The sequence below is a fragment of the Amblyomma americanum genome, chromosome 10, assembly GCF_052857255.1.
Source record: "Amblyomma americanum isolate KBUSLIRL-KWMA chromosome 10, ASM5285725v1, whole genome shotgun sequence".
NCBI lineage: Eukaryota > Metazoa > Arthropoda > Arachnida > Ixodida > Ixodidae > Amblyomma > Amblyomma americanum.
In genome coordinates, this window is record NC_135506.1 from 52,198,058 (window position 1) to 52,224,539 (window position 26,482).

Here is a 26,482-nt window from a genome sequence, read left to right on the forward strand (position 1 = left end):
CGTTCGGATCCGACAGTGCCAGATATTCGGCGCGCGTGCTGCTTACGGCGCGCCAGCATCGACCAGTCAATGGGCGTTCTGCTTCTGTGTCTGCCGGAGCGGTTCTTCCAAGCATTACCTGCAGCGGTCGACGGGACGCATACTTGCGCCATGCGCTTGGAGTTGTGCACCGCTTTTTTTTTTTGCGCGTCGGGGCTCGACGCTCAGTGCGGAGGCGCGCACGGCGCGTAGCACGCAGAAGTGTCTATGGAGTCGTGCATTTAGTTTTCATTCAGAATCCATCGAAAAAAACCCAGTGTTAAGGAAGCCGAGCTATAATTTTGTGCCTCCTTCATACTTGCACAGCAATTGTAAATGACGCATCGTAGCCAAAAAAGTGTAGTAAAAAATGCAGATTTCCGATTTCTAATCTATCGTGCGGCTTTCTTGCGTCACGTTTTACGAACGTTGATATAGGTTTTAGCGTAACTGGGATCTATGCGCAGCGCTCACGTGCGTTTTGGGCGTTCTGACTCGCCATTACCTTTTCGCCTTGATATGCAGAGCATGGCGACAGCACAGAAGGACAGACGCCTTGGTGTTATTACCGCAAAGTACATAACCACGCTTCAGGGATTGTGCACGACCACCAAGGCAACCAAAAAGGACATCACCGACATTTTCAACGAGTTACGCCGCACTCTCGATACGGGAGCGTCGACAGATTCTGCCTCGTCGTCGTCATCCCGTGCTCCCAAGGGCTGTCGTGGTGGCTCCGGTAAGCATCTCTTTCAAATAGGGAAGTGGCGTCCTGGCTGTTTTATTGCAGGTACGAGTGGGTCTCAATGTTGGTGATTTTGCTGCAAGCTTTGAAGCATATACGAATGACTGCGAAACAAGGAATGCAGAGGAAAACGACCATGGCCACGTTAGGAGAGAATGACAGCGTTGTAGACTTCAAAAACCGAGCAGTTAGTCTATCCCACCTGCAATTAAGAAGATGCAGTGAGGATGGACGTTACATTGAATATACTAACAAGGAATCGCCTCTTAGCTGGACAGGAGATTGGATACCAAGCGAGGAAACTGGCAGGCACAGCTAAAAAAGAAACTAGGGAGTAGAGATGAGATCTGGAAGCATGCTTGGATAGAGTAATAGCTGCTGGCACAGGACACGACTAGTTAGAAATCAGGGGTGGAGGCGTTTGCCCTCCAGTCGTTGTAACCTGATTAATGATCAAACTAGTAGTTTCAGGTGCAGTTGGTTTTTAGTGATCGTGATTTTGACTGCGGCGCCTGCGCGTCAGTTTTAACGCTGTTCGTCCACAAACGGAATAAATCATCTGTGCTAAAACTGTAACGCATTTTGAAAGGAGACGCGCTTAGACGCTCGCTGTTTCTGGACACGAACATTTCCGGGACGGAAAGTATGATGGGCAAATAAAGGAGAGAAAGATATAAAGATGACCATAAGGGGGACGCAAGGGATGAGTGTGCAAGTAACGACGTCGTTTTTACATTCCTCGGCTGACTTAAGGATTGTAATGTGACAGTCAGTACGAACGTCCTCACTCACGGCAGTCGAGCAAGACCAGCCAATGTTTTTTTGGTGTGAGATCACTTACACTTTCTAAAAATGACGATGAATCAAAGATTAAAGAGGGGTGGTCATGCCGATGTATTTCCATCTCCTTTGTTAACTAGCCACCACGGTGGCTGCGTGGGTATGGCGCTCGGCTGCTGGCCCGAAAGATGCGGGTTCCATCCCGGCCGCGGAGGTCGAATTTCGATGGAGGTGAGGTTCTAGAGGCCCGTGTGTTGTGCGATTTCAGTGAACGTAAAAAAAAACCCAGGTGGTCGAAATTTCCGGAGCCCTTCACTACGGCGTCCCTCATAGAGCTTTGGGACGTTAAACCCCATAAACCAAACTTGGTTAACGAATCAATCGTTCGTTCAGCCTTGGTTACGATTGAAATTATTATTATGGTTCCGATGTGTTACACCGGGCGCGCTCTTGTAGTTGCCAGCGTAGCAGAAATGTCGAGGGAAGAAAGGTTCGAAATACGAGGGAGGTTATTGTGCTCGCCTGCTGACCCGAGAGACGCGGGTTTGATCCCGGCCGCAGCGATCGCATTTAGACGGAGGCAAAATGATAGAGGCTCATGCACTCAGCAATGCCAGTGGTCGAAAAGCCCCAGGTGGTCGAAATTATCCGGTGTCCTCCACTATGATGTCCCTCATAGCACAAGTCGCTTCGGGACGTTAAACACCGTAAACCAAACAACCAAATATCAACGTTCTTGTATTGTTTACGCACCAAATCCAGATTATTCACAGTACGTTTCGTGGTCCAGGATAGGAGTAACTTTATTAAAATGCCGGCAAACGATGGTTTAACACGTCGTGGCGTTGGCCGAGCGTTAACCCAGGGTTATGCCCTACTGTGCACTATCCCAGTTCGGCCCGTTTGTGGTGGGTCGTCAGGCTTGTGCTTTCGAGCCCACCCCGACCCTGTTGGACTGCCCATAGTTGAGTGTCCCTGTCTGTAGACTGCACTGCACTTTGAAGTTCGGGCGGGTATGTCCTGGAGGTAGCCTCGGTCGAGATCCTGGCACAGTCCCACATGATGTGCCATTGGTCCGCCGGACCCACTGCACACCACTCGGATAGAGTTCTGGGTGAAGCACGTGTAGCACTCCCGGGGCGAAGAGTGACCCGGTCCGTGTCTGCCTTAGGATGATGGACTCCTCCCCACAGAGTACCGGGTGGGGAGGCGGCAGAGCCTATCACTTCATGATGCAGTTATCCGGTTATATTTCGATACAAAGGAAAGTAAACCGACGTACCCCTTGGGAGTCGACGGCGCATAAAACGAACCCAATCCTTTTCACTGTTTCCAAACGCCTGCGCAGCGCCTCAAGGTGGCAGCGGTGACCGAGAGAGCTTCGACCGGCCCTGCACGTTGCAACCTGGCGAGAAGCAGTGCTGGCTCGTGTCCGAGATCGAGCCGTGGAACCGGGTGCTGTGTCGCAACTGCATTGAGTTTCGCGAGCACGCGTGGGGTGAAATGACGCTGCAGGGATCCAACTGGCCCGAGAGCAGGACCCCGGAAGTCCGCGACATTCTCCGAGCCTCCCTGCTCGTACACCTGATTCTGCGGCAGCACAGGCGAGTGGTGCACGTGACCTACCTGGGCAGGTCGTGCACGTCACGCGTTGCTGTTTTCAATGTTTTAAAGGAGAAGAGGTTGCTGTTAGTGTAAATGCATGTGGCAACGCTTTGCTGCTTTAGCCATTAATTCCACACGCGTTTAATACGAAAGAGATTCATTGATATCTTCAAAAAGAATGGAGCAACGGAATTCACACTGAAAGTACTTGGTATAATTTTTTCTAAATTTTTACGAACATTTCGTCGCTTTCACTACAAATCGTGCTTCCCTAGGTTTGCCCGCCTCGATTAGTACGCTCCTATAATATTCAGATTCACAGGGCTCAATGGAAACGTTCGACAGCCTTGGGTCAGGACGTCGTTAGCGTGGTATGCCCCTTCATAGAATGCTAAAACAACAGCAGTGTTGTGGCCATCTGAACATGACTTAATGTTAGGAAACGTGGAAAATACCAAGGAACAAAAAATTCAACATCTTCGATAAATAAACTAAAACGCCGTTCTGGAGCTCGGCTTTCGTCAACGGCGTACTGAATTTTCTTGAAAACATGTTTTCAAGAAGAAATCTATTTTAAATCAATGTTTATAAACAGTGGACTCCACGCAGGTATGGAGTGACACTGAGTTTGATCTTAAACTGCCTTGCAAGTGCGCTGTCGCCATGAGTCGTTATTTCAGACCGGGTCCCAAGAACGTTGACTGTTCAGCCCAATGCGCAAAACGAAATCGGCAAGCAGAACCCGTAGAGCGTGGATATAAGCATGATTTCGTTCTAGTAGGCGCCGAACGCATTCGTTGCATACTAGGTAGGTAACTGATAGATCATAACTGAAGCGCGAGATCTCAGCCACATGGTACGCCTCTGTGCACCGTGCATTATTCGGGAAAGGGTGAAAAGAATTCGTATGTACCTTATATAATGTACATAAGCACAAAAACACATAAACGCATAAAGGACTCTAGGCTATGAGCTCGTATTACGCTTTATTAGAAAGCTGCTGGGAGCATAACACTAGGATTATTTCACTGGAAATACAACACTCAACCGCGCCACCACTGAAATCATGTAAATGTCCTTTAGCAGCCGTTAACACCTTGGACGAAATATTCTTGATTTTCTTGTTTTGAAATTGTCAACAACCAATCCAATTTAAGAAATCAGTGTGGACGCTCGTTTTTTGCAACTTCGATCATAATTCCGCTTGTGGCAGCGGTCGCACGTATATATGTCCAAATGCGTCCGTTTACACAGCGTCAATTCGTAGCCGACACATATACGACGCCACCGCCTTGACGGCGCAAATTTACCCATAATCTTTACAAGTGAGACACCTGCATTGCTTTAGAAAAGCGGAAGAAAACAGCGGCGGCCGACAAGAAGGGTAAATAATTCCCCTTCTCTTGGCACAGGTAGTATTAATATTCTAAAACAGCTCAGTTTTTATTACCATGCCATTACTTTTCACCCTTGGCCGGAGTATGCTCTCTTCTATAGGCCTGATCGAATAATAGTAGTGTACTTTCTTACCGATTCGAATAGGTAGTCGGATATGACAGGAATATTTAAAGTAATGTTTTAAATGTACATACGTACAATCCTCACAAAGAACGGAGCTCTATTTAACGCCGTTTTATTTGCGAGAGCCAATGGAAAATGGTTAAACGTGCGACTCGATAAAGACATGAGCGTATTAAAAATTAAAATCACTTGGATGCCCCAGTATGAAGAAAGAGGTTAGCACTTTTTGCCGGGCACTTCTCAGCTTGCCGTTTCCTCATCACAAGCCATTGAGTCGACGCACAGGCGGCGACAGGCGATCAGAAACTACACAAGCGCTAAATGTGAGGAGCAGTTAAGGAAATCACAACGGTGTGCACGCTATCTATAGAGGCTGTGCCGATTACGCTGCGGCAACGAACGTGGAAGGAAGAAACAGCTAACAGAAATGAAGTCATCGCCAATTATGGCAGCGAGCGAACTGGATGGACCACGTCACGAGAGCTGATACGTATTCTGTTTGAGCTGGAGGCACAGCCGCGCAGATGGAACAAACCTCGGCGTCCTGAAGTCTCTATTCCGCTCACGTCGATCGCGGGACTAGACACTGCAGGGCCAGCATGGCGTCCGTGTCGAAGTTTTTTGTAAAAAAATACCTCCGCACCAATTCATACAAAGCCTTTCGAATGTATTTCGAGCGTGCATTTAATTTGGGTCGAAAAATAGTCCAGTCACGAATACTTTTGAGAATGCAGTTTCGTCACAACAATCCCGGAAATAAGGTACCGCTAGCTGGCGCCTTTGATGCAACAAATAGGATAAAAGATCGACGAACATTTCGTAAACTTATTCAGAGGAAGATGGCATAAGACGTACGTGCTTGCCACATCGGCAGTGCGGACCGTGCTTAGATGCGCCCTTGTTTTGAGGCCTCAGGGCCTCAAAATAACGGTGGGCCAATGTTCTGCCACATGGCTAAGTAAACGAATTTGACTACCCATTGGTTGGAAACAAATAGCTGAAATAGAGATCGTACGTTGGTTAAGAATTGCCAGAATTACGCAAAAAAGGACAACGGGACAAAGAGCACTGTCTAGAAGAAGATCAAATTCATTTTGAGGCCTAATTTTCTGTTGATTTTTGCGATGGTACAGTTGCGTGACCCGTGTTCTGATGCACCATGCTACCACGTTCCTCGAGATGGCTATCTTCTGGCATGCCCTGCAGAATGGAGGCGGGGGAGTCCGCTTTGTCGACTTCACAGGTTCACAGATCGAGGAACCCACCGCGGTGAGCTGTACTGCTGTTGCTGCCAACTGTTGCAGCATAGAGTTAGTGTACTACTTCAAGCACTTGTGAAGAACCCATACGGTAATCTTCACACGGACGGAGGGCCTGAGACCTCAACACGTTCTTACGATACCACAGCGATGGCCTAGTCGTTTGAGCATCAGCCTCTCATGCGGAAGGTGCGGGGTTCGATCCCCAGTGCCGTTGGCTACCCACCGGTGATAGAATGGGTACAAGGGTTCCTGTGCCAGTTGGTGGCTTCTTTAAGGTGAAATGCTTAGGAAATGTGTCTTTGACCCGACCTTGAGTAGAAGAAGAAACCTCGTGCCATGGCGCAATAAAACTTCATCATCAATACGCTAATACGTTGAAAGCCATTTTACGGAGCTTCCACTGTGACGAGCTTCACTGTCAGCCGGCGAGTGGAGCCTAGCATAGCTGGTGCAAAGCCAGTTCCATATTGTGGCCTAATCGAGAACTAGGGAGGAGCAGATGGTGGTGTATAGTCGTACGACCCAGGTTATGGGGAATTCCGATCGCAGATCTGGAGCGGTGCAGCGCCTGCATCCCACGGACCGTACTCGCCCCATGCTGTATTTCGAACACTTGTGCCCCAGCTACGCTCTGGCGGCACTGACCGCGAAAAAGTACCCAGATATACTTATGCTCTCCCGCGTGCGTCGTCTGCTACGGAACAGGAGACAGGAAACGAGCGTAGAACACGCGCACTTGTTAACTCATTTTTAGTAATTAACTTTTGATTTGTAATTACACGCCTAGTTCCAATTAGATTCATGTTCCAAAAGAAGTAATAACGGCGACCAAGAAGGGAGTTGTTAATAGATGCTAATGGCGTTTCGGCTTCCGTACGGAAGCCTTGTTCAAATCTAAGATTGGTCGGCTTTATTCCTTTATTTTGGCATATGAATCTACTACCTGACCAGACCATATATCTTCAAATTTTAGATTTCAGTTGCGATTAGATTTGTAGGCCATCGTTACCAACACCCATATCAGTTTTTGCAACTCCTAAAACATGATTACCCTCTCCACTGTGGCTTGAGAAAATTTGGCTGCATCGTGCGAAAATACACGCGCTTTCGAAAGCATGCAGGCAAAGCAACCCCTCCAGTGCACGGAAAGTGTCGAAAAAGCTAAATTTGGTCGAGCCACAGAACCAAAATTCTAAACGCTCATGTGGCTGTTACCAACAGCCGACTACAACTATCTATTTGAAACTAGGCGCCTAACTATAAGAGTTAAAAAGTTTAGTAATAAAAAATATATTACCAGCTCACTACTTACGGCGATTCCCCGGTTTCCTGGTGTCCGCCAACACTGGTAATACTATGCCGCAAAATCCACCTTTTTAGCCCTAAAACCTATATTTGAACATTTTTGTAAGTGTTCGCTGAAAAACTTGGTATAAACACTCGGTAAAGCAGCGCAATACAGCGTGCAGGAAAACTGCTTTCGCCGGAAATTTGCGCGCTACGCAGCGAAGCTTAGCACCGGATGTGTGTTTTTTTCTTACTCTCTCGTGTCCCCACTTGAAGCAGAAGCAGCCGATCGGCAGGGTCAGGTGGTCCCACTCAGTGGTCTGCCTTCCAGTCCTCCACACCCTGCACTTACTGAGCGTCCTCTTTGACGAAGACGTGGCGCATACGTTGGGCAGCTACCTGTTACGGACCACGACTCTCCAGTACATCGCCTTTAACGACGTGCAGGTAAAGCGCCCCGCATGCAGTCATTTCCCGTGCGTTTGTGTAACCCTCCGTTGTTCCGTAGTGCGTAGACTCCAAAAGGAACTCGCGCACTGATTTGGTTCGATTTGTTTTGTTGTTGCTGTGATTGTTGCGGAGCGGACTTCCTCAGGGCAAATTTTTAGCGTTTCCTTGGCGATCTTAATGACCCACTTTCGCGTTGTCCGTTCGTAAATTTGTACAAAAGCCCGAAGCGCGTGCTCTCGTGAAGGTTTTTTGTTTGCTAAAATGATTCATTTTGGCCTTGGAGAAGGCAGCTCTGCTCAGCAATATGCTCCTGCAGTGCATTGTACAAGGGCTACCAAGGTATTGGATGAGACGGCTAGTGAAATTTCAAATTTAAACGTGGCAAGCAGCTCAGAGAACTACAAATGACCTTCAAAAATTTGGAGCATGACTGAAGAGCACTATTGCTTGGTATTATGTTCCGGCGTGACTGTACCGCCAATGGGCGTTTTCCACCGCACCATTTCATTCTATGCTCGTCTATTGGCTGCTATCACGCTTGACCTTCAATGGGAAAGATCACTCATTCAAATAATTTCCTCTCTATCTAAGGCGCGTTTGATCCGGAGAGAAAGGCGGGTGCTCATAGGTTCCATAGGGACCTCCACCCATACAAATTTTTTTAGACAGTCTATAAACTGTCCATAGACTTCTGTCTAAAAGTTTATAGACTGTTTATAGATTAACCATCTAGAACAGTCTATAGGCACTAAAAATCTTTTACAGTCTATATACAAGCTATCGATTCTTGTCAATACACTTTTATTAAACTTTTTTCTGTAGATAGTCTATAACCTATGGATGGACAAAAAGAAATATCTATAGGTAGGTAATAGTTTATAAGAAGTCTATAGACTGTCTATAGACCATTTTTATAAGGGTATAGACTCTGAAGCACGGCGGAACACCCAGGCAGGTGCAGCACCGCCCTCTGAACTGAAAGACTGGAATATGAGGCTGCCTCAGGATTGCGAGGCTCTGAAGTTAGAAGAATACAGGCGATCAGTTATTGCCCTGAACCACTTGCAGTCCGGTCTCTAGGCGAGGCGAGATGAATGCCAACTTTCTGCGTTCCCAGCAGCGAGTGGTTTCCTTGCTTATCTTTTGTGCGCTGCCTCAAACTCGGCGGCTCTTTTGAACTGTTCACGCCAACGTTATGCTTGTGCAGGCTGAAGATAAGGATGCTGCTGCGTTCCTGGACTATTTGGCCCGCAACCAGACAGTTACGAGCCTTGAACTGCCAGAGGACTTCGTGATGGCACGGGAGGGTGAAGCTCTAGCGCTTGTCCTGAGAAACCACGTTGCTCTTGAAAGCCTGGAGGTGAGGAGCACTGCATCATTTGTTGTTGTGCACTGACGATTTGCATCTATGGCTGGGCACTGATAGGCGCCCGGTACGCAACTACCCTCTTCTACATTGCAACTTGAAATATTAGATCAGTGTTCTCTGCGTGTGCGTAATTCAAGGTTGTAAACGTTACTAAACTGAGCATGCAATGTTTCAGTAACAATTCATTTTTCCCTCCCTTTCCCCTGTACCACGTCGAGTCATTGTAAAGGTAACTAGTGGCCTGCGAAGACAAAGATGTATAATGCAACTGGCCTCCATGACGTTACCGGCTAAAGAACGAAATTTTACTGCTAGTATTCATGGGCGCACCAACAGGTTGCACGGGTAGGGCTAATCCTCATATGACGCTGCCAAAACGGATAAAGCCATACCGAAGCACAGGAGAGAGAATTGAAAAGGCGAAATCATGGGCAGATTTCACTTCGGCGTCATGGTCACTGGGGTTAATTGCACTACTGGACTAATTTCGCTCACATCTTTCCACTTAGCGCGTCCTACGCCACCCGAAATCGTCATAATCCGACACGTCCTAATCTCAGTTCACTTTCTCTGCTCTGACACTTTTTCTCACCATGGTGTGTCAACGCGGTTACTATAAAATATCAAAACCATTACCTGGGGCAGATTGTTTCTCTTAGCACCAGTGTACTCGACCTGTCTTATGCCGTCCCGAAAGACACGGCAGTCGGCAGTCGAATTTAGATGGAGGCGAAATTACAGAGGCACGTGCACTGCGCGATGTCAGTGCATGCTAAACAACCCCTGGTGATCGAATTTTCCGGAGCCCTTCACTACGGTGTCCCTCATGTCTGAGTCGCTTTGCGACATTAAACCCCATAAACCATAATCTTGTCTTACTTGTGTAGGTTATCAAAAGCACATGGCGCTCATGTTTTCAATTTAACGTGCGCATATCATTTTCCATTCCACGTCTATAAGAGTGTTGTTAATCTAAAGGCTTTCTTGTTAGCGTCAAGAAGCTTGTCCCATAGACAGGCAAGCCATTCAGCTGCTTCGTGGGCAAGGGCAATACCCAGCTATACATCTCGGGCGAAACACCAAATCCCTAGTTTTCACAAGCAGTCAGAACATCGTCGCCATATGAATGCGGCTTATGTTCGGCAGTATCGCCAGCGTAAGAGAGAACCATCGGTCTTGGCTGCCGGCTTGACCGTGATCGTACCGTGGTCGAAGCCACTGCCTTCTAAATGTGTGGTAGCGAATAAATATTGTTCTCGCAAAGTCGAGCATCACAGGGAAAGCCGCGTCAGCGATAGCGCTCTATAGTCGGATACAACTCAAGAACTAAGTGGCTTTTCCCCGTCAAAGGACCCCCTACAGCCAATGGCGTCGGCCGATTCTCATTACCCTGCTAGCGTGAGAATTCAGGGGGAAGCGGGACAATGCAGGGAGGGAGATATCCCCGACCATATATAGAGAGAAGGGCAAAATACACTCCAGCCCTTTTCTAGTCACCTACTGAACGCCTCCATGTGGTCCTGGTTTGTCGTCACTTCTTCACGTGAAAAGGTGTACCCTGTCATAACTTCCAGCGCTTCACTACCTCTTGTACACTGTTGTTCCTATGCTGGTGTCAAAAGTCTGTTTCGTTTTCGTGTTACAATCTCCACAACGACAGCTGAATGTGGGGCTGCCTAAGTTGTAATCTAATTTTACGATTCCGCATTCATCGCGCCTGCGCTGAGAATGTTTTCGAGCACTTGGCCCATGTCATATACTGGGAATAACGCTTAATTGGACGACACAGGGTAATTTAAGGGCGGGTGGCCGCGTAAAAGATCCGGTACGGCTATCGTTGACGCTTCACCGACGCATCGGATACCTCCCTAATTTACCGCATGCATTTATTGCTCTATTCCGGCGGCAGATCATCGGCACGGAACAGCACACTCCCTCAGCCGTGCTGCGGGCTGCGCTGCAGAGCTCGAGCCTCAAGTCCCTCACGGTGCGCTTCTTCACCATCAACGCCGAAGACATCGAGGCCATGGCCGCTGCCCTGACGCGGCTTCCGCCTCCGTACGCGATTGTGACCAGTGCCGCTGAGTCTCCCGCCAGATGTCCACCAGCAGCGAAACGAACCAGCTGCCTGGAACGCCTCGATTTCTTCGGGTGCTCATCGTGCGAACCGCGTCTGCAGCGGGCTTATGCCTCGCTTATCGCAGGCAAGAACTTCACGGCACAACTCATTTAAAGGTTGACAAAGCGCAAAAAGGAAATTGGACAAAACAAACGGGGCATATAGACCTTTTCACATTTACCTTTTGGGGCGCAGCCATATTTCCACTAGGCCTCCGCAGTGGCTCAGTGGTTGTGACTGTCGGCTACTGACCCGAAGGACGCGGGTTCGATCCCGTCCGCAGCTGCTGAATTTCGATGCAGGCGAAATTCTAGAGGCCCGTGTACTGTGCGACGTCAGTGCACGTTAAAGAAACACAGGTGGTTGAAATTTCCGGAGCTCTTCACTACGGCGTCCCTCATAGCCTGAGTCGCTTTGGGATGTTAAACCCCCATAAACCAATGCTGTCACGACAAAGCGGAGTACACCTCTTACACGAAATATTTATCCGTCCGTAATTACTACTTGCTAAAACTCGAAATTCTGTCGCGCCATCTAGTGAAAACATAAATTACTCAGTCGGCGGCAAGAAGGGAACGCCGCTTTTCATCGGAGGAAGCAATGGGGAGACCGCAAGCTACTAAAAAGCTATCAAATACGCCTTAAAAAAATGTACTGCCCTTAAAAATCAGTACTATTTTACCGAGATGAGGTCATGTCAAAGATGAGGTCATGGCAAAGGATAGGGTTAATTGGAGAGACATGGGAGAGGCCTTTGCCCTGCAGTGGGTGTAGTAAGGCTGATGATGATGATGATGATGAGGTCATGTTATGCGGTACACCAATAATTTGAAGGTTTGACCACAAGATGGCACTTCAGTTCGTGTTATGCGATTTCAGGTCACAAACTAAAATCAAAATTTTGTTTCTACGACCCTAAAATGCTGAATTCTTACAATATGCGACCAGATCTATTCACTTCGGTTTTAATTTCACAAGTGTTTATGTCAGTTGTCGGTCCCTTGACATTCACAGTCATGAATGAGGGTCCAATGGGACTTCCTTAGCAGCAAGACTTCCGGCGCGCAGGCGTTAGCGATACGCTAAGCCTGCCGTAACATAGCTTGACATTTAAAAGTAAACGCTTTCCTTAAGGCGAAAAGCGACTGGGAGGGCTTGGTCAAATAATATACAGTGGAAAGTAGCCACCTGTATTACGTAATCACCAAACATGATTGCAACAGCTTTCACAAAACAAAGCGAGCGCCGATGACGAGTGCAAAAGCATGAATTTCTTTCAGCCAGCCAGAAACGTAGACGCCTCAGTCGGGCGTACCACGGCGCAATAAACTTCGCTGACACGCAAACTTACCTGCGGTATTTGCCTTCGCCTACCAGGTTATGCTGAGAGGAAGTAAACGGGTTCCCATAATTCTGTTCCAGTGCTCAGTGAAGCATCAAGGATAATTTTCAGCGTAAAATATTTATCACAGGCTGAAACGCTCATTCAAAGTGACATGTTTCCTGTACCCGATCTTATACTAGCAGCACTTTTGATGCGTGATATATTTCAGATGACACGAGCGCCCCAAATTGGAGGAAAGAGTGCATTTTCTAAGACTAATCGCTGCAGGGCTCCCGCATGCTTTCGGTATTTCCAGCGCGGTCAGAAAGAGGCCTATCAGCCTCTTAATAGCCTCAGCTACAACCATGATCAGGCTTGAGCGCTATTTTAGTGCATTAGAGCTCGATCTTCAACTCAGGCGCTTATTCATTTGCTCTGGGGGCCGAAGCAGTGGCTCAGTGGTTATGGCGCGCGGCTGCTGGCCCGAGAGACACGGGATCGATGCCAACCGCGGCGGTGTGATTTTGATGGAGGCGAAATTCTGGAGGCCCGTGTGCTGTGCGATGTCAGTGCACGTTAAAGAACCCCAGGTCGTGGAAATTTCCGGAGCCCTTCACTACGGCGTCCCTCATAGCCTGAGACGTTAAACCCACATAAAACCCCGAGGAAAAAAAACCTGTGAGGACCGTCTCTGTTGTCACCTTGTTGTGGGCAAGCTACTCCAGGTGGTCACGCGACATTGTGACCTCATGAAACCCTATCCACTGGATTGTAGACAAACTGCCCACCGTGGCGTTCAGCGGTTCAGCTAATGATTGCTGGCGAGAGGTTGCTTGGGAAGGGCATGCTGGGTCTCACAAGCCCCACCGCTGGCAGCGCCCACCGCCAGTGCTGTGAGGGTGCCCAGCGATTTATGGTTGTAAATTAGACAAGAACCATTCCACATATATGGGCATTAACTAATTAACGCTATCGCATATTACCCTTAAGCCAGAGCTTAAGTCCGATTTCATCGATCTTTGTCTCAAGCCTGCTTGACATTGCAAACCGAGTCTTGATCCGCAACAGAAATGCCAGCGCACCCAAATTGCATTCCTCCTAACCGCGCTAAATCGTCTGCTATTTCTTGCTCACTGCGCCGTCAGCCGTGCCAGCCTTGCTCAGATTGCTTGCACCACGTTTTCAGTTTAGACAGGAGAGGGAAATAATGAAACCTAAAAGAGTAACTGTAAGCTGTAGTGGCGTGTCGTTTCTGGTCATCTGACAGCAGTGGCTGAATACCTCCCCCCCCCCCTCGATATCGCGCGGCAGTGTTTTTGCTAATGTAATCCTGGCAAATACAGTGATAATGAGCAGTGGTAGCTCTCTGCGGATTGTGTTCCTCATGCGTAAGGAGATAGTTACTTTCTCCTTATTGCATCACAGGAGAAAAAAGTCCTTCGTTCTCCGTTTTCTGGGCACGAGTAATACATTCAAACTGGCATTCATCCCAAAAACCACCTCGATACTGAGGGAAACTAAAAGGGGGAGGAGGATGTTGAGAGAAAATCACCAACGTCAGCCTTACTACGCCCTAAGCAGGACAAATGCCTCTCCCATATCTCTCCAAATAACACTGTCCTGTCAGTTCTGGACACCTGGAAGATACATCACTTTTCACTGTCCTTCTAGGCAAACGGACGATGGCTGTGACCGCTTACTCCTTCACTTTTAGTTATTTTGTTTCTATTTGTATGTACTATTGATCTAATCGGGACCGGGATAGGAGTGGGCACAAGCAGCAAATTGAGGTGAACGCAGGATGGTACGCTAAAACAATCAGTATTGAAGAATACACTCAAGGGCGGCAATGTGAGACATGCCATTTTCCTGATTGATTTGCATTGTCTGGTTAATCGTCCATGCAAGTGCGGCTGATCGGTACAGATGGTAATTCATGACAGCTAAAAAACACAGCGCAGGGACGAAGGAAAGGCGGACACCACCGCCCAGAAACGTCAGATTTCTCAAGCTTGCCATGGAAAATGTTATCCAGTTGGCTCTTCACCGTAAGGGTCACGTGAAGCGGAGAGTGCACACTCGCAGATATACCACCCGTGATCACGTGGTCTGAATAGGCACACATTACACCAGATACCGCTATGGATGCTTAACAGCTAAGAAGCGCTGCGGATCTTTAAGACGGGAAACAAGAAAAGACACACCACAGCGCTGACAGCCATCAATTTCGTAATATATCCTTGTCCACCTGAAATCTAAAACAAAAATGTTTATTAGAAACTTAATTTAGCTGCTTAAAAATTGATGTATATCAGGCACATGATGTCCGCGTTGTAGAGAGCTTAACAGATTGCCCAACTTACCTGTTTTTAAGATAAAAATCTTTAAAGGTTAAAAAATGAATCGCACATTATATAAATCTTTTTGTATTTTCAATATTTTCTGTATTTTCCTGAATGCATTTTTGGCTTTATGTGCCTTAACACTCACGATGAAGCAACTCCTAAATTTCGAGTTAGCCGTTTTGCCGGAGTTCCCGGGTTCGAACCCGGCCGCGGCGGCTGCGTTTTTATGGAGGAAAAACGCTAAGGCGCCCATGTGCTGTGCGATGTCAGTGCACGTTAAAGATCCCGAGGTGGTCGAAATTGTTCCGCAGCCCTCCACTACGGCACCTCTTCCTTCCTTTCTTCTTTCAGTCCCTCCTTTATCCCTTCCTTACGGCGCGGTTCAGGTGTCCAATGATATATGAGACAGATACTGCGCAATTTCCTTTCCTCAAAAACCATTATTATTATTATTGATTATTATCATTATTTGCCATGTGGTAAATAATTCCTACATTCCCCAGACCAGGAATAGTTTTCCTGCCTCGAGTTGCCCGCGAGCTCCAAAAGCGGGCGTATCCCACCGCACTCTGTGAGCGTCCGTTTCTCTCCGCGCAGGCGTCCTCCTCGAGCTTAGGATCATCCTGTGCAACCTGAACGAGGTGTTCGCTTCCAACGTGGTCCCCAAACTTCGGTGCGACTCTCGGCTGCGGGTGCTAGACGTTACGAGGAACGAGATCCCCGTCGCGTCCCTCTGCTTCCTCGTCGGAGCGCTCCAAGTGAGTGGGGTTGAAGCGAAAAGCTTCACTGCGCTAGGTAAAGCAGTCTTCGGGTAGCAGCACAACGACATTGAACGACCTTCAGCCCAACCAAGGATAGGCGTGTATGACCATATATGCGGTACAGTTATGGCGTCGAACCTTTGACCCCTGACCTTGACCCATGATTTTTAGTAGACCTTTTACCTTTAACATTTTGTCACCTTTGGGTTGACCTTTGACCGTAAGAACATCCGATGGGGTGGTGTGAGCGCTGAGCGACCAGCCCAGTGCGGTGAGCTGAGCTCCCAACAGCTTTAGCCGACGAAAGCGCATGCGCAAATGACACCGACAGGGCAGCTGGCCTCTCGGTGCTGTCTGCGGCTGCTGGTAGTCGTATATGGTTATGCTATGCTAAAATGGTCTAGTTATTTACCGCCAAAAGAGGGCAAAAGTAAAGCTTTTGAAGCCACATGCTTCACTATACGCTCGGTAAAGCAGTCGCCCCATAACCCGAAGAATGACCTTAAACGACCTTCAGCCCACCCACGTTAGCCGTGTACGACGATATGTTTTACAGTTATGAAGTCCAGCCCTTGACCCCTGACCTTGACCTATGACCTTTAGTTGACTTTTGACCTACAACCTTTAGTAGACCTTTGACATTGGGTGACCTTTGGGTTTACCTTTGACCTTAAGAACATCCGATGGGGTGGGGTGAAGCCACGTAATGACATCCGATGGGGGTGTCGTAAGACTATGTGATACCACATAATAGCCACGTTGTCGTGTGGGTATATATAGAACGGCTGTCGAAAGCATGTAGCGGAGCTGCCATGGACGAGCCTCACGCTTGGCAAGCGTGCTTGCGTTTCGCTAAATTCCAGGGTTAGCCAAGTTAAGCCACTGCCAGTTTTTGTTATTTATATTCTTAGTATTTAGGCGTACGGCCCTTGGAACATTAGCGTGGGATGTCCGCTGTACAGTACACAGCGCATGTTGTTGGGCGAGTCGGTCATACATCGTTGAGTAAACGTGTACTGCGCAAAATAATACAAACAAGGACGAGAACGGCCCTTCTCGTCCTTGCTGTATTATTTTGCGCAGTACCTTTACTCAACAGTAGAGAGCCATTGCCGAATAAATGAAGTTTATTAAGAACGAAAATTAACAGGAATTGTCCTTGATGTCTAAGAACCGTGTAAACCGCGGAAGGAGCCTCCAATAATTCGCTTTGATTACTATTAATAGAACGGTGCAACCATCGAAATTGCTTTTAGTGTGCACCAGCAGTCCTTTTGTTAGGCACCTGTCCCTGGCTTTCTCGTTGCCGTCAGCGTAACCGTTGGGTGCGCTAGGCTCACGGTCGCCTGACCTTATGTAATGGTCAACTTGAGTCGCATAGCCTATGGGTGGCTCTGTTTAGAACAGCCGCCTGCCAGTGCAGGGGTGCACCACTTAACCACTACACCAGTGCGCCAGGAATATACCCCCAAAACTAAACGCCTAAACAGCTATCACTGAATATCGTGTTATATAATCGTAACCATGCTGTCAGTCTTTTTTTTCATGCGACATCATCTAACAGGCTTCTCGCGCTCCGGCCAATCTGAATTTCGCTCACCAGTATAGATATGTCGATCGCCTGTACGCACGTGTGAATCTTTGCCGTTCAGACTGTTGACAACGGATACAAAAAGCTCGCGCTACGACGACGAGCAAAATGGCGACGCCTATGCAGCGCTTGGAACGTTTCTGTAGCCTACATGCAATCAGTCAAAATAAAGCTCTAGATGAAATATACCTGCATGAAATGTGTCTAGATATATAGCAAAATGCATAGGTATAATGTAGTTTGGGAAAACTGCGTAATTCCAAACATCCCAACATGTCGCTACGGTTCCGAGATTGTGGTGGCCTGATTATGTGATCAAACAAAACTTCCCCACGGAAACGTGGCTTCACGAAATTTTTAGCACTTTTGACATGCTTGCTTGAATCGGAAGACCCAGCGTTTGTAAGTTAATCCGTCGCCCCTGTTTTTCTGTTTCGGAATCGATGGTGTACTCCTAGGAGGCAAACCCTTGAAACCCATTAGCCGGCAAGCAGTGAATAACGAATACGTACATATGAGCCTACATCCAAGGCAGTTACCCACTGAGATACATCAAGCGGCGCTGTAACTCAAATCTTTATAACTTAAGATTTCTGTATTCAGTGGTCGTAGATATTGAAGTACCAGAAATGAATATTCCGGATGGGAACTTCAGAGAAACTCCGCCACTAGGACGCAACTACGCATTCTTCCACCCATAACCTAAATACTTTTCTTAATCATTCCCGGTCTTTTCTCTACCGTATCCGACGCCTCTCCCTTTGCACCAGTTGTCCAGCTCCTTATGCTAATTTAGAATGTTGTCTTTTCTCCTGCCCCCGTTGCCATCCAGTCGCCTCACTTCAGTATGATGAAGATGACTGGTAACGGAAGCAGAGCGTCTGCCTGGGTAGTTGTGGGCTGCAACGTTTTTTACAACAGGGCTATTCGGAAACTGCCTGGGAGAGGAGAAGGAGAGGTAATGAATGATAGGCAGCTCGGTAGGTTTGAGAGCAGCTTTAAATATCCGGTGTCCCTGTTTCGTATTGGAAAGAAGCGCCATTTGTCGGTCTCTGTGTTGTATAAGGTTTCCAGGAGGAATTAACAGCCCCGTAGCGTACATGCGCTCAGTGGACGTATTTGCTGGAACTTTAACTCATTAACGCCCGACGTTTCATATGATACAGAGTGCCAAAATGAATAATTTCCATTTCTGCCCGCATATCTACTTGAACTGATAAAACAGTTCGAGTGATGACCTTCTCCAACGTACTTATGAACGCAAGGCCAATGTATAAGCTGCCAGAGATGCAGGAGGCCTGCGAAAAGGTAAATTCATGCAAAAACTAGCCCTACAGCAAAGCAGCCTAGAGCTCTAGAGGACTGCTAAGACAAAAAATAAAGGGGAACCTTCCTGGACAATTCCATAGGAAGCAATCTACGTTTTTATACTAGTACTTGATCCTTGAGGGCAAAGTGTTAGCAAGAAAAATTCCACGCATGACATTTGCTCGTTGCTGCTAGAAGAGCCGAGAAACGATGGACATAATCATATCCAATATTAGGCCATCTAGCCTTCGCTTTACCAGGCCGCTACAGAGACCCGAGATGCATTGGATATGGAAATAGCCAGGGCAAACTTAGTATTTAAAACCTACAAGCCAGTAACGCGATCAAAAATACTCTGCGGGGCTAGTTGGTGCATGGTTTTGATAATAGACGGTGCGAAAAACAGACAACACTGGAAGAGGACAGAAGAAACATTCGCATGCTTCGTCTGTCTGCCGTCAGTATTGTCTGTATTGCGCATCGTCTTTTTTTCAAAACGCGATTAAAGGTGGTGGTGGTAATAACATTTATTGCATAGAAAAATAAGCGTCCTCAAGGGTTGGCTGCTGCTTGTACAGATGTACACGGGCCCGTGCTTTAAGAACAGCTGTCTGCTAACCATGTTTGGTCAGTTGGTTGAGCAATCCGCCGAGTGGCCCCCATGAGCAGCGGATGTGTCTGGTAAGGGGACTACTGCCTTGGGTTACAGGCGTTCCCGCAGGTAGTGTACGAGTGTGGTCTTGGCTTTCCCACATGTGGAGTAGAATGGGATGTTGAATGTAGTGTGGTAGCGATGTAAGAGGTAGGGTGAGATGTAGCAATTTGCCGGGAGTTGTCGCCGGGCCGCACTGTATTTTGAACCTAGCGTGTGGTGAGGTGTGGGAGGGTAATGCGGCTGTGGTTGTAATGAGTGCTGGTATTTTGGTAGAGTTGCGGGCCAAAATAATGGGTGCGGCCCCGATTGTTCCACCTGCTTCAGCTATAGACTGGTGTCTGTTCCTGTGGAACCCGCGGTTCATAATTTCGGTAAAGCATTGATGCAAACTTGGCCGTGAACATCAGGCGGGATGATTTGGCAGTTGAGGGCAGTAAAAAAGTGGTGGGGATAGGGTGGAAATGCTGCAGGGGGTGTTGGCCGGTTTCTGTGCAGGAAAGTTGAGGTGTCTGGCTGCTTCTTTAGACTTCGGGTAGTTCCGAGATAGTGTTGCATGCGCCCATTTCGAGGAAGTGACTCTCGCTAGACGAGAAGGTCGCTTTTCCAGTCAGGATATCAGCTTTGTATTTTTGTGTAGGGTGAGTGCGTGATATCGGGAGTAGTAGCTCAAGCGCCTTTTGATGAGGGCGTCTCTAATATTAAGAGTTTACCTATCCAATACGCCGTGATAAGGATCAGAGAGTGTAGTTTAGGCAGGCGAAAAAATTAACTACGCTTAGAATAAATGTCTAGGTGACAATTATCACCAAACCGCGTACAAAGGGTATGCTCCAGTTATGTATCTAACCATAACTGTCAATCCACCAATAGAACTGAAGCGTCATTTCTTGGTGGTAAATCTATTTTTGTCAATAAAATTTTCAATAAAAAGTGTACCTTTTATGTTTTTGCCCTTCTGCGAAATCCGCATCGTGCAGGTATGTGTACTTTTCAAACTTTCGTATTATTCTCTCTCACCTTTGGGTCACCCTGCAATGCTACCGCAATACATGAGCGTGTCCACTCAATGCCGTTTCGTCTTCTATGCAATCCACTAAGAAGTGCTTTGTATGAACAGGTGAACTCTACTCTGGAGATGATGGCCTTCGACTTGTGCGGCTGGCTGGGGAATTTCGATGTATTCCCACTGTTCCACATCAGCCGAGAGATCGGTACCTCGTCACGCGTCCACGTAAACTGGCTCAACCCGCACCCGTTGACAACCACGATAGGCGGAGGATTGTTCACAATCTCTATGTTCGTTCTGGATCTGGGCACGTGCCCTGCAGAATATGTGACCAGCCTACTGGAACCACTGGTCTCCGGCACAAGCGTTACTTCAGCGGGCATTCAGTGCTGCAATCCCGTGGAAGACGCTGTCGTCGAACAGTTGGTCGATGCACTCGGCAGGATCAAGTCCGCCAGGTGGGCACCGTCTGTTTGTTTCTTTAAATGCCTCCGCAACCTTTCGGTTTCCATCGACAGCACGGCCGTAACTCGCCCCTACAATGCGCATTGACCCAAGCCGCATTAAACTCGCATCACTCCATCGATTCATTGAGGATCACTGGAGCGGCTGGAGGTATGACGGGGCCCCAACGCACGTTTAGCAGTAATCGTTTTTTGGGCATGTTGGTTCGTGACAATGCAGAAAATTGGGCGAAAAACGCGTTCACAAGCGAGGACAAGACGGGACGAGAGGAAACTTGTAACTGAGGTTTCTGCGAAGAAAAAAATCAAAATTGAAAATTGGCCTTTGGGGAAAGGAATTGGCGCAGTATCTGTCTCGCATATCGGCGGACACCTGAAATGTGCTGTAAAGGAAGGGATAAAGGATACTAAGAGAAGAAAGGAAGAAAGAGGTGCCGCAGTGGAGGGCTCCGGAAAAATTTCGACCACCTGGGGATCTACAACGTGCACTGACATCGCCCAGCACACGGGTGCCTTTGCCTCCATAAAAACGCAGCTGCCGCGGTCGGGTTCGAACACGGGAACTCCGGATCAGCGAAGAGCCGCCGCGGTGGCTCAGTGGTTATAGCGCTCGGCTACTGATCCGGAATTCCCGTGTTCGAACCCGACCGCGGCGGCTGCGTTTTTATGGAGGCAAAACGCTCAGGCGCCGTTGTGCTGTGCGACGTCAGTGAAGTTAAAGATCCCCAGGTGTTCAAAATTATTCCGGAGCCCTCCACTACGACACCTCTTTCTTCTTCTTTCACTGCCTTCTTTATGTGAGACAGATACTGCGTCATTTCCTTTTCCCAAAAAACTAATTTTCAACTTTCAATTTTTCAGTGATGCAGCCTGCATCTAGAACTGACCTCCCTGCATGAGAGGCCCATTCCAGATTAGCAGCAACATCATCTACTTAAACACTACCGGGCACACAAATGCAAGTCTTTATTTAAAAAAGCAAGATTCTATCTAAATGTGCAAAACGAAGAGAACTTCAAAACGTATTTTATCAAGAAAAAGCTACAGATTGTAGCACCGACACGGCGATCAGACTTTATAATAGCGACATTGGTTTCCTGGAAAGCACGTTGTTGTGATTCCTTTTTCTCACATCTGCGTTTGATACCCTTCTGACCTGCTATAGTAAAACTGTGTGAGCTTGCTTATTGTTCGAATAAACCTAGTGTTCGTCCCGTCTTATCCTAAACTATGAATATTTTTTTGCGTAACCTCTTTTTCCATCCTAATGTACGCTGGATCATAGCCAAATTGTATCAGCGGTGCTCTTTATCCTAGGTACTACTGAAAAATATTTTAGAGAAAGAATTCGCAGGGTTTCAGTGGACTGCGCGCTCAAAGTTCGTCGGAATCTGGCAGCTGCGTTTTTATAGGCAACTTTAGGGAGGAACCACTCGAGGAGTGGCGATCCTGTTTGCAAAATGTCTTCCTTGAATTTCGGGGATTCATGCCTAATTTTATGTGAACATCTCTTGAAATTCCCTGCTTGTAGTGAGCTAGTCGGTATGAAAATTTCTGGTACAGGAAGCAACTCGAATTACTGGACAAGAGATGATGTATCGAAGCTCCTGCGACGTTTGCTCAGACTGAAGTATTAAGCATCAATGCGCGTAAATCGTGAAGGGTACAAAATATCAAAAAACAAAATCGGGGTAATTTGTATCTTTTCCAGTTTCCAACCTTTATATTTGAGCGCAAGCTTGGCCCATGCCACTCGACGGATAAAGTGAAGAGAAACTTTTGTGACGGCGTTGGTTTTCTTGATGACTGGTATAATTTTAAAGGTTCTTCGGACCTGGTTTCGCTGGTGTTTCGCTGGTAGCAGTTATTCGCCTGAGGTAGTGCTGATGGTCCTCGAAGTTAATGCCGCTAGTTTACCATGCTCACACCCTTACAAAAATGGTCTATAGACAGTCTGTTGACTTCTTATACACTGTTGCCTTCCTACAGATATCTCTTTTGTCTATTCATAGTCTATAGATTGATAGATAGATAAAGAGGAGGGAAAGGCAGGGATGTTAACCAGAAAGGGGTTCCGGTTGGCTACCCTGCCCTGGGGAAGAGGGATTAGGGGACTAAAAGGAGGAAGAGAGAAGGGAAAAAGACATAACACACACACGCACAACGCTGTCACCATTTGTCGCTATAAACAAAAGTCTACTAAAAGTGTATGACCATAAATCTATAGATTGTCTACAGACTGTCTATAGGTTTTGTATTGCCTATAGACAGTTGTCTATGGTTTGTCCGTAGATAATCTTAGACTATAGACAGAAGTCTATGGACAGTCTTAGACTGTATAAAAAAGTTTGGTAGGGGCATTCAAAGTGTCTCACAAATCTTTCATGCAGGCAGTTGACCCTGCTCCTAGATTGGTCTGAAAACGGCATCGTCAGCGTGCTGCGGTCACTGGAGCAGAACCGAAGCGTCTCGGTCCTCGACATACGCAGGGCTACGTTCAAGAAGAGGTCGGCCAAGGCTCTGGCCCGTCTGGTGGAGCAGAACCGAATGCTAAACAAGATTTCCGTGGAATTGAACGAGGCAGATTCCTCCGGATTCCCGCAGCTTCGTACCGTCTGCCGAGAACTCAAGGAGGCCGTGCCTCGTAACCGCTTCCTCACCCACCTGGCACTGAATCTTCATGATGGCAACCACGCCTCAGATTCCGCCATCTTGGACGCCCTGAGGCGCAACAGGGTTGGTGGTTGTTTCGTTCTCCGCAAGAACTCTGTTCAGATGATATAAAGCGGTAATCTACCTAGTATTGGACCGCCGCCACTGCCCTCCTTGTCGCAGGCACCAGCACTTCAATCTACACTGGAGTCCGGCAGTGTCGGTTTTTCATGGTGACTTCAGATGCGAATGTGCTAATACAAAGCTTAAGAGTACAGCTTCAGTACAGTCACCTTCAGTCAGACGTCTTCAGCAGAGCTAAAGCTGAAGGTGACTGTCACAAAGTCATTATGGGCGGCCTTAATGCATTATGGTGCTGTAAGCGAAAGCTTAGTCCTAAAAATCATTTGTTGAGGCAGGTGACTGTTAGTCGAGAAAGACAAGGTCTTGTCCTTGGAGGGACACGAAGTAAAGTTCTGAACAGACGTCAAGTATGTCGGTGCGCGCTAGAGGAACGCCAGAGCACATTTTCGTTAGTTATATGTAGGCCGTGAAATTTCCGGTTTGTATTTGTGAGCAAACTGGACGGATGTTTTTTGACGTTTTTTTCGTTTTTGGAAAATCGGTGTCTTTTTGCTAGTTGTGCGGCGCAAACTCTAAAAGCGGTGATCACCGGTTAAAAAATATCAGTTTTTAAATGGTGGAATGCACGCAAATAGGATAATTTTTTTGCCTTAGTTGAAAACATACTGTGTACAGTTGTTAGTAGGTGCCTTGTTCAACGTTTTGACTCTATTCTGTTAGAATGTTTTTGCTGACAGCACCGAACTTCGTAAATGCTCGCTATGCATTAGAACTGGAGGTGGTAAAAGAAGGCCAGGGCGAAACGAGGTAATCGCACGCATAAAATTTAAAAAACCAATCATGCCAGTGCTGTAGAACAGTAGTTATTTCTTTCCTCTTCAGAGGCTCGTAAAAATGTGGGAATGTTTTCAACGATAAATTTAAACGAGACTTTGTAAAGAGTAAAGGGCGTTGGCACCGGCGATATAACTCACCCGTTCACGTCCTGGCCTCTTAAAAAGAATGCTGCCCACGTTTGACTGAACAACGAGCACGTGGACCAGGGGATATACGCGCTTTCAAGAATGTGCCATGTATACTCATATTCAAAGGTCTTCGAGTCAGATATACTGCGGGAAAGTGTACAGGGCCCTTTCATTACGCCGGTTGCAAAACTACAAAGTCATGTATTCAGAACTGGTGCTCTGGATTGGTATGAAAGAGTGAGGTCACCTTAGTAAAAGTCGTTGACAGTGAAGGTCACAGTGGAAGTCCCTGGACGATGGCAACATCTGGCCACTTACCTCAGCCTGCGCCACGGTCACCTCGCTTCCAGGTGCGAACTGCAGGTTATCGCAGGATTTTGAACAGAAATATCGTAGCTGGTAGGTTTAAGCGTCGTTGATTCTGCACGTTTCGCTTCCATGCAGTAAATCTCAGCTCACGTATCAAATGGTAGAACAAAAGCTGGCGAGGCGAGATGGCGGCGGGAACAGCTATGACCCCTGACTTCTTCAGCCTGAGAAAGCGAAAATGTTGGGAGTGTTTGTTCATTGCATGAGTGCGCGTACGCACAAAATTCTGCTCAAAGAACGGGTTGTGTATCCACTTACAAAAGCAGACTTTGCAGTGCCCTAATTCTTTTCATTATGTAAGTTGCGACAAAAGCCGATTGGCAGCAGATCGCAGAGTCTATAGGTTTTTGTCCAAATGTGTTCTGAGTCTTGTGCGCACGCAAGCTGCCTAACTATACCTTCTGAAAAACGCAGGTGCTCCTCAATCAAGCAGTTCGTTTTGTGCATGGCTCCAACGATAAAAAAGAAGCCCTTGCCTTCGAGACGCTGCAGTTCTCTCGGACTGTTCTGGTGGACCTACGTAAGCGCGACGAGGCTCGTGCCAAAGAGGAGATCAGTGAGGCCCGCAGGAGGTTGGCTCTCAATTACTTCATCTTCACGGGAGTCGTCAAGGCCAAGATAGTCTGCTGGCCGCGTCCCAGGGGAAAGTGTATGTTCGACATGCTGGGCAAGGATGTCCAGGCTCGAATCTGCTCTTACCTCAGCGTGACCGACGTCATGGACATCTAGGCGCTGCCATTTCTCAAAAGGCATGAACCCCTCGGTACAGAGTAAAGCTCAAGTGCTGTGCATTCTTATGCAAACTTGTCACCTCCCGGAGAACTTGGTCACGAGCCGCCTTATCATAACTGACGACAGGGCAACAGCGCCTTCCGAGATCGCCATTGATCTGTCTAATCAATTTTCTAGGCTAATTGCCGATCTGTGATTAAAATTTCTAGACCCTTTTGATGCGGCTTAGGTTTAAAAATTCCTACAGGCGTTTTTGTTTGCGGCTTCTTCAGTGCGCGTATTTCTCATATATTTGTCGCCGTATTTATTAAACGTCATTTTTTCGCTCAATACATTATTTCAAGAAGTGCCCCACAGAACCCAGAAGCAACTCAAAAAGGCCACTCATCGCATTCCTTCATCACTGTTATCTGGACAAGGGCCACTCAATGTCATTTTGCCAACCTCACTTGGTTTGAAAGTTTCCAATTGAACTGACAAAAGACTGTAATGACACGAAGATGTGTATGAGCAACGCCCCACTAGTTTTTTTTCCTTAAACTAGAGTTCACCGGTCCTGCATTATGCCGCATTTTCTAACGTGCTGGAGCTTCCAGCACACTATGCATTTTGTAATTGCTTTCTTATCGCACCTTTTTACGATACCTTTTTAGAACCACTATTTTACCTTTTAGGCCAACATATACCGTGTGACTTCTTACGATATGAAGTGACGCAGCACATTGCGTAGTTTGTGGTATGATTGTTTTCACTGGAAAATTGATATCTCGGCTGCTGGAGCGACATGTATTGCGACGGCCTTAACTGGCAATTGCAAACGAACATTTGTCCGCTGTTTAATCTGTAATCATATCGTCATATGTGAAGTTGAATAAAAGCGCCAAATTGGTGAGTGGCAGCCATCTCAAAGCTGCATTTGTTGCGTTGAAACCGCGAGAGAACTTCTCTCGGATGGCTGTGCCGCTTGTCCACACTTTAAGTTTGGTTTGGTTTATGTGGATTTAAATCGTCCCAAAGCGACTCGTGCTGCGAGAGACGCCGTAGTGAAAGGATCCGAGGTTCCCGGGTTC

At 47.4% G+C, this 26,482-nt stretch overlaps 1 protein-coding gene across 1 annotated transcript; it reads left to right on the top strand.

The window, feature by feature from the left end:
- Positions 1-546: 546 nt before the first annotated feature.
- LOC144108298 (uncharacterized) lies at positions 547-25,464 on the top strand. Its single transcript, XM_077641563.1, has 9 exons — positions 547-757; positions 2,892-3,147; positions 5,803-5,938; positions 8,876-9,028; positions 10,947-11,241; positions 15,423-15,583; positions 20,258-20,604; positions 23,001-23,346; positions 25,095-25,464. Exons 1-9 carry the CDS (start codon positions 547-549, stop codon positions 25,407-25,409), a joined length of 2,220 nt encoding a protein of 739 aa, XP_077497689.1. The 3' UTR covers positions 25,410-25,464.
- Positions 25,465-26,482: the final 1,018 nt, after the last annotated feature.

Excerpts from the sequence above, each read along its gene's own strand:
- LOC144108298 (XM_077641563.1), top strand. The coding sequence starts at position 547 with ATGGCGACAGCACAGAAGGACAGACGCCTTGGTGTTATTACCGCAAAG. Across the intron at positions 20,605-23,000 it reads GGCAGGATCAAGTCCGCCAG|GCAGTTGACCCTGCTCCTAG; the intron begins GTGGGCACCGTC and ends TCTTTCATGCAG. Across the intron at positions 23,347-25,094 it reads ACGCCCTGAGGCGCAACAGG|GTGCTCCTCAATCAAGCAGT; the intron begins GTTGGTGGTTGT and ends TGAAAAACGCAG.